The 12,500-nt window shown below is 45.3% G+C and overlaps 2 protein-coding genes across 2 annotated transcripts in view; both read left to right on the top strand.

The window, feature by feature from the left end:
* Positions 1–8,678, top strand: part of rtn2a (reticulon 2a) — a gene marked incomplete at its 5' end in the record, with an annotated part of 11,169 nt that extends 2,491 nt beyond the window's left edge. The window contains 7 exons of the mRNA XM_080006642.1: positions 756–1,004; positions 4,861–5,068; positions 5,900–6,038; positions 7,165–7,234; positions 7,330–7,376; positions 7,487–7,545; positions 8,415–8,678. Coding sequence (XP_079862768.1) covers positions 756–1,004; positions 4,861–5,068; positions 5,900–6,038; positions 7,165–7,234; positions 7,330–7,376; positions 7,487–7,545; positions 8,415–8,490 — 848 coding nt within the window. The 3' untranslated portion in view covers positions 8,491–8,678. The remainder of the gene's footprint in view (positions 1–755; positions 1,005–4,860; positions 5,069–5,899; positions 6,039–7,164; positions 7,235–7,329; positions 7,377–7,486; positions 7,546–8,414) is intronic.
* A 3,719-nt stretch (positions 8,679–12,397) lies between these two features.
* rhoub (ras homolog family member Ub) overlaps positions 12,398–12,500 on the top strand; it is a 5,413-nt gene continuing 5,310 nt past the window's right edge. Inside the window, exon 1 of the mRNA XM_080007083.1 lies at positions 12,398–12,500. This exon is cut by the window's right edge and continues 260 nt beyond it. The gene's annotated coding sequence lies outside the window, so the exon portion shown is untranslated.

Below are 12,500 nucleotides of genomic sequence, written 5' to 3'. Positions count from 1 at the left end.
AACAGGAAGAGGAGAAGTGAGTTAGGTACTATGCACAGTCAGATTTAGGACAGGGTTACACCAAAATATTTTTTTTTTAACCATCCGAGTAGTGCACACACTATGGGATTAAACAGGAGAGAGATCATAGGAGAGGATTGTAGGACACACTGTATGAGCCGAAACTTAAGACTTAACATCAAACTAGTCCGAGAGGGATTGCAAGAGTTTCTGACCGTCTCGAATCAATACGACCGCCGTAATATTCAGGCGGAATGATACGAAACAGAGGTAGAATAAATATATTGTGCTTTTAGTGTACAGTGAGCTGAACAGTATTTTGGACGGACATACTTCTCTATTTTGGATTTAAATTACACTATAATACGACCATATCAAAAACTGAAGGGCTGACCGATTTAAGGGGGGGGGAAATTAAACAGTACAACCCATTATTTCATTAACACACACAACAACAAAAAATTGACAGTGAAGTTTTGGAGCTCTTAATCATCTTTAGACCAGTGAGGTTGGTCTAAAACGCGCTCTTGCAGTTCAGCCCAGCAGTTTAGTGAAAGCAGAAGGAAACAGAAGGAAGTAAAGAAGTGAAAGTAGCACTTAAACAAAAAGAAACTCTGGGGAAAAAACAAAACAAAAAAAAAACCAGTTGAATTACGTAAGGCGACATCATGTCTTTTGTCCGCGGTATCTTCTCGGGCTGGGCGTGCTCGTGTGAGGCATCCACTGATCATGTCACCCTGGCTGTTTCCTGGCAGCAGCGGCGGCGGCGGTGGAGGCAGCGGCGGCGGAGGCCTCACCGGCTCCCGAACCAGAGTCGGCCTCAACCTCGGAAACCGTTTCAGTCAAACTGCTCACCTCCGCGGGACCCCGAGGGCCTAGAGGAGACCTGGCGTCGACTCCCCCCGCCGCCGGCGGGCGAAACACTCAGGAACAGCTGGTCAGCGAACACTGGTTTTCGGCGCTGAACCTTTCAGAGGACTCCACGGTTCGGATCCACATCGCAGGTAACCGCGGCACACCTTCCCCTGGCACCACCGGTCTGACGGGCAACAATTCGCTTCATTTTATTTCTTTTTTTCACCTGGAGAACTGCATCTGAACTACAGTATATAAGCATCCCTTTGGACATCCGCCGTCCTCCTCTATGTCCTTGCCATGTCGCTAGCAGTCAGTTCCCTAATCAATACGGCGAAATACAGAAAGAATCAAATTTCGCCGGCGTCATCCCCAGAGAGATGTTTCCACCTTAGCGATGAGCTCGTTTCTCTCTATGGAGATGTTATTGGCTTGGGCTGCTTTTCAAACCCGGTGCATTTGACATTAAAAAAAAGAAAAGTGAGAAAGAAAACAACAAAAAAACAAAAAAACAAACAAACAAGAAAGGGCAATAGGAGATATGCTATCTCTCCTCTTCCTTCCTGTTGAATATTGATGGCACTCGGAGTGGAACATGCCTCAGAATAGACCCCCGGTCTTATTTTAGTGGGCGAGACCCTTGGATTACACCCGAGAGCAATTTGATTAATGAGCGTTAAGACTGACGACAGGGAGTCAGATTGCTGTCCCCCACCATCAATACGCTCCATTTACATAATTGGAAAATGTGCTTTACTTTGCTTTTTTATGCGTGCAATATGAACCAGGATCTCAAACCATCCCTTTGCAAATGTAGACATGGAAAATATTCCTGTCCTTTTTTTTTTAATTTTTTTTAATTTTATTTTTTTACCCTTAAAATTTACTGAGTTGACTTGTTTTTTTGTGCTGTCAACAGTTCATAACCGCGGAATGTCTGTAGTGTAATTATACATTGACGAGGGTGATGTTTTTAGAGGAGTCTCATCTATTTTGTCAATGGAGCAGTTAGAGAAAGCAATGTGACCTGTGCGGAAAGGTGACAACACAGAACATAAGTTCCAGTTATCTGGTTTCTGGCTCTTGTGAACGTGTCCGCAAGTACGCGCCGGGGGAGTCCAACTCGGGAACATCTCACACGGAGGCCGTTGGGGCTTTTGAGTCCCGCTGCGACGACGTTCCCTTTTTCACTTGACGTTGCTGTTATGCACTTATCCGAAATATTCAAGTATCACGTTTCTTTGTGTGAGTCTTGGCGAGTTGTGAAGGGTAGGGGGGCTGGAGGGGGGTGGCGGGTGGGTGGGGTGGTGTATCATGGATTATTTTGGGCTGTCAGGCCTGTGGACTGTGCTGACGGAGCAGAGGCCGGCCAAAAACAGCTCAGAGGGGAAGGGTAACAGCGGGACGGAGAGGTGGGGGAAAAGACAGAGAGATAGAGAGAGACGAGGGGGGACGCCGGTGGAGCAAACCGAAATGGCCAGCAAAGGTGAGGACCCCACCGTTAAAAGAGAAAAGGAGATAATTTGAGACATTGTCGTCGGGGGGGGGGGGGGGGGGGCACGTTTGTTTCGGCGTCTACGACATGACAACATGACAGTTATGTTTGGCCGCCAGGCCCAGGGGTAGAGGGGCCGCGGTGCGCGTTCAACGGGGCAGCGAACGGGAGCGAAGGCTGGAGGCTGCGGAGCATTTATCACCGTTCCCATGGTGTCCGCGGCCCTGTTAAATCCACCTAAATAGGCGAGTTGAATCTTGAGTCCCAGAGCAGATTATCGGGTTCTTACATGAGTGGTCCTTTTTTTTTGTTTTATTTCGGTGTTTGGGGTGTCATCTGCTTTTATTAGAGCCTGGTAGTAGGGGTGCCACATCTTGCGCGGCTGGTTCCTGACACATTGAGTGTTGGTCCGAGCCGAGGCGTTCGGAGCAGACAGGGTGGCTACTGGGGCTTCAGGTGCATGTGATGTCACCGTGCACGGAGACGTGCTCCACCGGAGGATGGGGTCTGTTTGGGAAAGAGTTGTTTCGACTACTAGTTGAAAAGTTCTGACACATCTACGTGTTATTTTACATTATTATGTCATTGACTGGCTACAGCCCAATTAAATTGACTGATCTGTTGCTCCAACCATGTTGTTGTTTACTGTTTGAGTAAGGTAAATAACCAGAATGAATAATGTTATGCCCTTACCTATTATCTTGCTACATAAGGGCTCAATTTGTTTCATCTGTTTCAGTAATTGCTGCATTTTTTTTTTTTTAACCTTAAATCTGAATCAATCCCTTCACCCGTGCAGTTAAAAGTTGATTCAAATCACTTAAATGCTTACAAAGCATGTTAGGGTTCATTGATAAAGATCCGGATGCATTACTACAGATGTAGCCCTGCTAATCGGCTGGGCAGTGCCGCTGTGCACTTGCACCACCTCCGGATGAAATTTCGTCCAAATCCCCCGAGGGATTCCTGCAGCGTACGCGCAGGGCCGGGATCTTTTTTACGGTGCCGAGCCCCCCTACGTGCAAGATCTCACATCCGGCCACCCGCACGGTATTCAAACCGGGTATTCAAGCGCACCGCACGCTTTCCTCTACCGTGTCGTTGCGTCAGCATTCTGCCTGTATCATTATGCCGGAGTGATTAACGTCTCCGCCCTCCTGTCCGGTGTCAACAGCGACAGCCACACAAGCGGCTGCGCGGCACAAGCGCAGCGTCCGCTCTACTGCGTGTGCCGCTGTCGTAACAATGGACAGTTGTGTGCCCGGGCATTGTGGGTGCTCACTGTGTGAAGTGATGTTTTATAAATAACCCACCTGCTGTTGGGGAGCTCTGTCAGTGCTCGCCATTCAGAGAGGCTGACGTCCTTTCTGATATCGAGGCTAATCCCTCCACCGACTGGAATAAAAGGCACAACGAACCGCAGCCCGGCACCCATCGCGGTGTCTGCGCTGGAACCACAAGTGATGTCACCGTAATACGAGAACAAAAGACACATTTCCGATTACATCTTGGTCATACACCATTATAAACAGCCTGTAGAATGATTTTGGGCACTATAGAAGGTCATTTTTAAGGATAGTTCATTCGGTATGGGCGTGTCCGTGGCCATCTGTCATGTTATTGTTGGGTTTCCGAAAAGATAACTAGATAAAGTAATAAAGTGCATCCATAATAATACAATTCTATATGTTAAATATTTCAGTTTTCTCAAAGGGAGGTCTCCTTAGTTGTAGAGCGCCACGGTGGCCATGGTGCCTGTTGCCAGGTGACGGACGGGGGAACCAACAGGGTGTGGACGGGGCGCTACTGACGGCTTGAAGCCTGCCAGCAGGTGCCAGAAGGGGCAGCATTCATATCCAGGGACCCTCCTCCTCCTCCTCCTCCTCCCCTCCTTCTCCTCCTCTGCTTAAACCTGCCCTCTTTCTTTCGTCTGAGAGCTAAATTTATCTCAGAAGCAAGCCCCTGTGTCTCCGCAGGGCTCCCCGAGTGTGTTCACATGCTAGATGTCGGCGGTACCCCCCCCCCCCCCCCCCCCCCCCCCCCCCCCAGGGGATTGGGGGACCTTTTCCCTTGGTCTCGTCCACCCTGGACTCCATCTTTCACCCTGCTTGCATTCTCCTCCTACTTCTCCACAGTACACTGGTCGGAGTAGCGTACAGCAGTTGAACACAGCAGAGATCAACAGAGATCCCACGATGCCCTGCTGGAATTATGGGCCGTAAAACAGTTGCTTTCTCCATCCTCAGCCTCTTCAGATGCTGCCAGCAATGAGAAGACCATCCGAAACATCTCATTTTATCAGTGCTGGGCAACAGACTGTCTGTGACCTTTTACACTCCTCAGTCTTGTTGCTTGTCAGTACCACGGTTCACTGAATGGGAACCTAAATGAACCACACATGCACATCTCCCCGTTTTTTAACTCTGCTTGCTCTGTCACCCTGTTTCCCCCTCTCTGACTTCTCCTTCTCCTCCTACCCCCACTCCGTTAACCCCCGTTCCCCCGCCCAGTGATGGAGCTGATCTACTGGAAGGACACGGAGCGGACGGGCATGGTGCTCACGGGGCTGGTGGTGGGTCTTCTGTCCCTGTTCCAGCTCAGCATCGTCACCGTCGTCTCCACCCTCTCCCTGGCCGTCATGTGCTTCTCCATCTCCGTTCGCATCTACTACCAATTCCTGCACCTCCTCAACTGGGGCGACGGAGAGCACCCCTTTAAGTGAGTTGGGGAGCTACGTTTATTCATGGCAATAAACCGTGTTATTATTACTATTATTCCCTCACTGCTTTTCATTACTTCCAACGAGGTCAAACATATTTTCCAAATCCGCTGATATTAATTGATGATGCCAGACAGATGCTGGAGGCTGTTTTGTCATCATTATCAACAGCATTGTCATTATCCTTCTTCTAACTCCATATTCATTTCCACTGTTGTCCCACTCTTTTTCTCAAGGTGTACTTCATAGATCTTTGCCACGTCCGATGTATAAGAATGCATAAACCATTCACCTTCTTTATTATACTGTGGTGCAACGGCACTGTGTGGCGATAAAACAAAACAGTCAGTTCCACCTTTTCTGACTCCAAGACCCATTTTGAGACCAAAAACAAAAAAGCACATTGGGTTCATTCTAGAAGTAAGGGAGTAGAGTAGAGTTAGGTGGTGGAGGTGCAAAATAATAATAATAATAACTCGGCATGAAGTGAGCACAGATCCATCAGCCATCGTACCTTTGATTATCTGGAAGGTGTCGTGGCAATATGATGACACTGCCGATTTTAAAATATTTAACGCATTTTTATTAGCATGGACAGAAAAATATTCTTATCACCTAAGTTAAAAAAAAAAAATGCATACAGTATAGACTTTAAAGTATCATTTATAATTTATACATTGGAATGAGGAGAAAGGAGGAAAAAGACATTACAGATAATTTTCCATTGTCCATATATATATATATATATATATATATATATATATATACCTTACACACCTTTTATACCTTTTTTGTGGCACACTTGACATCCCGCCCTCTCCCTCCATCAGGTCGTACCTGGATCTGGACCTCAGTCTGGGTGGAGAACAGACCGACCACTACATGCAGAAAGCCATCGTCATGGTGCTGTCCGCTGTGGACACGCTCAAGAGCCTCTTCCTCGTTGGAAACCTGTTTGACTCCATCAAGGTGAGGGGAACACACATCCGCTCCGGTCAACAGAGCCCCAGATGTTTGTGTATCCATATCGGTGCATGTATCTATGCCAGGCTTGTTTTTGCAAGGGACCTATTTCACTCTATGAAATATGATTTCTATTCTTGAAAGTTTGGACAATCTGAACCCTTCCTCACATCCCTCCGCCCAGATCTCTCCTTCTGCTCCATTTGCTTAATTTCTTCAAGTTCAGCCGCTGTCACAGTCTCCACGATGTTCTTTTTGATCACGGCAGACATCCCTTTATTTCTCCCCATTTCCTCCATCATTTGTCATTTTCGGTCCCGCCGTCGTGCTCACCCAGCCTCGTTCTGTTTGGCGGGAGCTGAGGACTGCGCTCGTCACGTCGTCCCGTCGCGTCCGATGGAGCCCCGACGGTTATAACGTCCGCGTACGCTGCCTTTGAAGGAATCCTTCCAGACTACTTTTTAAATTGGTTTTCACGCAAAACATTCACAACAAATTCAAATCCAATGTTCTTTTGTGCCTGCACCGGTTCTCCAACTCTTCCGTCTGTTCTCTTTGGAAAAGAGTTTTTTTTATGTGTTATTCTTTGTTTTAAGGATTTTTCATGATCCGGCTATAGTTATATTCACATCGGTATATCAGCTTTACAAGCTGAAAGCAAACATAATACAGATCAAATTAAATTGAATGTACATTTTTTTTAATTCAAATTATTACTTGACCAGTAGCCGAAAGATTTGTTACGTCCAATTAATGGGTTAACTGCTTTAACCCTCCCAAGTTTCAGAGCAATCCTGCGTTCAACCCTGACCTGGCTGGTATGTGCCTTGACACACAGCCCTTTTTTGGGGGGTGGGGTTCTCTCCATCAGAGGGGTGTGAAGGTTCCGATTTCAGCAGAGCAATCCGTGACTTTAGGGCACACACACACACACACACACACACACACACACACACCTAGATGTGCGGGGAAATAGCCCCCCACCCCCACCTTCCCCCCGAGCCCCGCAGTGAGGTCAGGTCAGTCTGACTGCGTCTGAACCCCACAAACATCCCCCTTTTCTGGGTCCTAAATCACCGTGTTCGTCCGACTCTCAGCGTCTGTTTTTCTGTTTCCTGTTCTCTGCTCGCAGTTCCTGGCTCTCATCTACCTGGTCACGTTTTTGGGAAAACTCTGCAACGGCCTCACTCTGCTCATCATCGGTGAGAAGCGCCTTCGAGACGGGCACGGCCGTGGTGACGTCGCCGCGCGGGAAACCGTTGTTAAATCCTTTGTGTGTCTTTGTGCCGCTCTGCAGGTGTGATCGCTCTCTTCTCTCTGCCGCTGCTCTACAGACAGCACCAGGTTCGTCGCATCCATCTCATCGCGCTGTTCTCGTTTACGTTCTGGCTGAGGCCGACGTTTTGCTTTCACGCCCCTAAGTTTGATATCACATATTTTCCGTTACGTTTCAGGAGCAGGTAGACGGCTTCTTCGGAAAAATCCAGGCCAAAATCGACAATGTCAAGGACTTGTAAGTATGGCAACGCCCTTTTTAGCACAGTCTCAAGTATTATAGATAGATAGATAGAAATATAGATAGATGGATGGATGGATGGAAAGCTTGATGGATGGATGGATGGATGGATGGATGGATAGATAGATAATGGATGCTTTATTCATCCCCAGAGGGAAAATGCAATGTCCCAGCAGCTCACATAAAATAAAATAAAACAAAAGGCAGTAATAATAACAAACGATAAGATAACAATTTAAAAATGAGAAGTGCCAATATCTGGGGGAAAAAAAGTGGAATATACAATAAACCTCCCAGTTGAGTGTACAAAGTAGAAGATGGGTGGTCTGGCAGGATAATGGAAAATAGACCAAGCCACAAAGTCGGTTGGAAAGTGGATCAGTCTCACAACATACGGTGCAGAAAACACACAACAAAATGACTCTATATTTATTACTACTAATTATTATTATAATTACTGTTTTTGCAAACCACAACTATGTGGCAGACCACTCTTGAAAACAAAAGCGGCCTCCACTCGAAAGTCGAAATAGCTCTTCGTGACAAGACACAGGGAAGCAGCTGATATGACAGGCAGTTGTTATTTCGGGAAACTCCACCACTTTTTACAAAACCCCCAATAGGAGCTTTCAGCAACATGTGGGTAGCCGATGGAAACAGACATTCGACAGAAAGCAGACATTTCAAAAATCAAAGGCCATTATTATCGTTTTTATGTTTTATTTTTTAACATCCTTGACATGAAAAGCTTTAAATTACCAGCGGAGAATAATTTGGGAACTGACAATAATGACACCGTTCCTGATCTGTTTTCTATTCTTTTCCCTCTCTCTCTCTCTCTCTCTCTCTCTCTCTCTCCCCCACAGTCTGCAGAGACTAGTGCAAGGTGGGGGCCCGACCCCGGACCCCACTCCTGGTGGTGCCAAACCCAAATCCCAGTAGAGAAAGCAGGAAACCAAAAAAAACATGGACAAAAGGAAGGGAGGAGGAGGAGGAGGAGGAGGAGGAGGAAGAGCACGGGAGTAACAGACTGTCACTCGATGTCTTACACTCCTGGAAGCGGGAGCAGAGGACAGGAAGTCAATCACTGGGAATTTCGGGGAGAGAGGCTTAAGCGCGGTGCATAACTCTGTAGCTGTTTGCATTGGACGGGAGGGGGTTTGGGGGGGTTTTTGGGGGTTCGGTCTTAAGGCGATGACTTGTGCTGCTATTGTCGAATGAAAGGTTTTAGAGAATCAACTACTGCTCATATCCGACCGTCCCCGTAAAACCGTTTGCATCACGGAGCTGTCAACAAAGAAACAAACAAAAAAATAAGCTTTGAGAAGCGGCATTCCGAAGAAAGGGAACCTCTGTGGACGAACAAGCACCTCGCCCGGTTCTCGCGGTTACTGTAAGAAATAAAAAAAATAAGAAATAAATGTTTCAAGGTGTGAACGAGCCGGGGAGATGGGGCCCCGGGGTTCTTCACACGGGTTTGGCGTCCGCAACATCAGATCTTCATTATCAGCATCAACCACGGCAGCGTAAATCCGGCCAATCAGGATGCATGTGTGCGAGGATACATCTGCGACGCCGGGGGCACGTCCATTTTCACGGCTGCGTGGATTTCTATATGCGTACATTTGTGTGTGTGTGTGTGTGTGTGTGTGTGTGTGTGTGTGTGTGTGTGTGTGTGTGTGTGTGTGTGTGTGTGTGTGTGTGTGTGTGTGTGTGTGTGTGTGTGTGTGTGTGTGTGTGTGTGTGTGTGTGTGTGTGTAAATTCTTGCTGGACTTAAAGTGTTACCTACAAGCTATTAAAAAGAAAATCACACCTGTTCTTTAGATTCCAACTATTCTGCTTCTTTTTTTTGTCTACATTGTTTTTTCTTTTACTCTCAGGTGTCTGTCCCTCCCACCCCCTTCCTGTCTGATTTTTATTTTATTTTATTATTATAATTTTTAATTTTTTATTTTTTTGCTTGATTGTTTTTCCCTCATCTCATTTCACACTCACACTCACGTCCTCACAACATCGGCTTGTCCCACACCACAAGACATCTTCAGACCGGTACATGATACGCATTTAAAACAGTGACAGGGGCGGGAAGTTGTTTTCTCCAAACCGATGACCTTAAAAATAACGGGTTCCGGAAATAATGTAGAGCACGGCGCGTTACAGATCGAGTAAAATACATCTCCAAAGGCAGTTTGTACCGTCCATGTCTCTTGAGGTCTTCGTAGTATTGAGATGATCGGATGGAAGGCGATGGAAATTACTTTAAACTTCCAAGCAGACGCCACCACCCCCCCCCCCCCTCCTAGATGGAAGCCTTTGTCTCTTTACTTTATCTCCTGACTAAACGTGAAGCCGTGTAGGAGTTAAATACAGAGTGCCACGCCGTTGTGACGACGGCCCCTTATTCCCAGGCCCCGATAGTCCGGAAAAATGTCCCCTTGGACGACACCCTAAACTTGATCATCTCCAACCCTGACATTTGTCGGGCTATTGGGGTTTCGGAATAAATTGGCTGTCGGGAAAAAATGGGTGGTCCCCAAATACAGTAGGTGCCTTTCTAACCACAGTGTAGAGTGCATGTTGGGATATAAACGACTTATCTTTTCGTAGACCAAACCACCGCTCACGTTCAAATTCCTGAGAAAGTAATTCTGCAGTTAGTGCATATACATTATGTACTGTATGATTATTGTCCTGTAAATTGTAACATAATGATATCAATGAAATAATATTTAAAAATAAATACATTATAATAATAAAAAAATATATAAATAAATAAATAAATAATAATAATAATAATAATATGGAGTTAATGGGGAAAATCTTATTTTGGGAACCACATTTCTCAGCTCTTGGCCTGTTTTCACAAATATCCTTCTCTATGCCTTAATATTTTATTCTTCCTATCTTTCTTTTTTTTTCTCCAAGGAAATATTTACGGTCATAGACAAAATCAAACCCCTTGGCCTGTTTGCCTCATGTTCATCTGCCTGCCTCAAGGTAACATGTGAAGGTGAGGAAGGTGGGATCCTTTATCAAATTATGAATTTCCCAAGCTGTACACATGAAGACTTAATGAAAAAGGCCTCTAGACAAAGAATTCCCCCAATTCCGCCGGAGCTTATTTGCTCTTGGTATATTTCACAATCTTGAATCATTCTAGTACATGTTATACAGTGGCCTATTCTATTGAATAAATATGGTATGTTTAGTTTTTTGGTTTATTTGTTTAATTGTGACTATATGAAATAAAGAAACAGAGAGCCCAGAATTTGAAAGTAAAAACAGTTGTTACATCGTCATCACAGCCACGATATTGCGTTGATTGTTTTCTATTTAAGAAAAATAATTTACCTGAACTTTCAATCTTGCAATAACAAAGAAAACTTGAAAAACAAATAAATATTTTAAAGAAAAATAACGTTGCAAACCGTTGTCTTATTATGATAGTTGTTGATCTCTGACTGACACTTTTTATCAACTAGAGGAAATTTAAAGTCTAAATTATTCCCTTGGTGGTGTCCGCCCTACAGTGATTACAGTAAATGCACAGCAGTTGTGCGTCATATTGTTTTTTATTCTATTATTTTTGAGCCCATGGTCAATGAGGGTGTAATGTTCATATCCATCCACAAGGAGGTGACAAAAACCAATCACTTTAAAAAACGAATCATTTTCTGATCAATTTTAGTCTCATAAAATGACCCTAACTCCCCATTTGACAGGGATGTTTCATGTCTGATTTTCCAACAGAGCGCCCAAATTAAAATATACCCAAACTAAGAGTGTGATTTAAAGGTCAGCGACGTATATACCATGGTAAAGAACTAAGTTTTAACAAGTCTGGACTTGTCCCACACTGAACTGGGAGTTTGAAATGAACCAGATCATCACCAAGCACTAAAGATAAAGCATTTGTTTGTTCACTCTTTATAATGACCAATATTTATATTTAAATATAGCGGTTCCCAAATGTTAATATCATTGATATGCCTATGGTCTGGCTGAGGAAAACCTGTCTATCTACTATCTATCTGCCTATAATAAACTGTCATTGCCCTTGAACTGCCAAAAAAGTGGCAAATAACACCAACAAATGCTCCCTATTATTAGTGGAGTTGAGTATATTAATGCATAATAATGGCCATTTAAAAAGGAGCTCATGTTTCATATATCTTTTCTATTGTTTTACATGTTTGTGTGTTTAGCTTCGATTTTGATTCAGATTCGGATATATCATACTAGTACTGCTACTATACTTCTACTACTAATACTAATATTAATAACAATACTACAGCTACTACTACTACCACTACTACTACTACTACTACTACTACTACTACTACTACTAATAATAATAATAATAATAATAATAATAAATGTATGAAATTGTATTAAATAATCATTTTGCTGCGGTCCCGCTGCGATTCCTTTGAGGGCCCCTAGGGGGCCACAGACACCAGTCTGGGCAGCCCTGTTCGCTGTTATTCTATTGATTCTCAATCCATCTGGTAAAACTGGTAAAATAAAGATTTTCTCAGTAAAGTCTTAAGACATTTAATATACATTATAATACACAACTAATGACTCTGTAGATATAAGGGTGACGACCGCAGCCAGGCTGAGCGGGGAGCCGGGTGGTGGGCGAGGAGCCGGGTGGTGGGCGGGGAGCCGGGTGGTGGGCGGGGAGCCGGGTGGTGGGCGGGGAGCCGGGTGGTGGGCGGGGTACCCTCCACGCACTTGGGTGGAGAGTGGGTGGGGACAGCCAAATCACCGGTCCCTTGGTCCCGCCTCTACTATTTAAGCCGTGGACCGGCTGTTCCGCGCCAGTGACGGTACCTTGTCATCGGAGGCCCAGAGCGGATCGGCCGGTGTCTTACATGGGATCATAATCCTGGACCTACACCCTCATGGTGACTCCTCCATCCATCCCACAAGGGTGGCCCTAGCCCCG

This window comes from Zeus faber (genome assembly GCF_960531495.2).
Source record: "Zeus faber genome assembly, chromosome: 9".
NCBI classification, from domain to species: domain Eukaryota; kingdom Metazoa; phylum Chordata; class Actinopteri; order Zeiformes; family Zeidae; genus Zeus; species Zeus faber.
The sequence above is the reverse complement of the archived record's forward strand: the minus strand, read 5'-3'. Positions and strand labels throughout refer to the sequence as shown.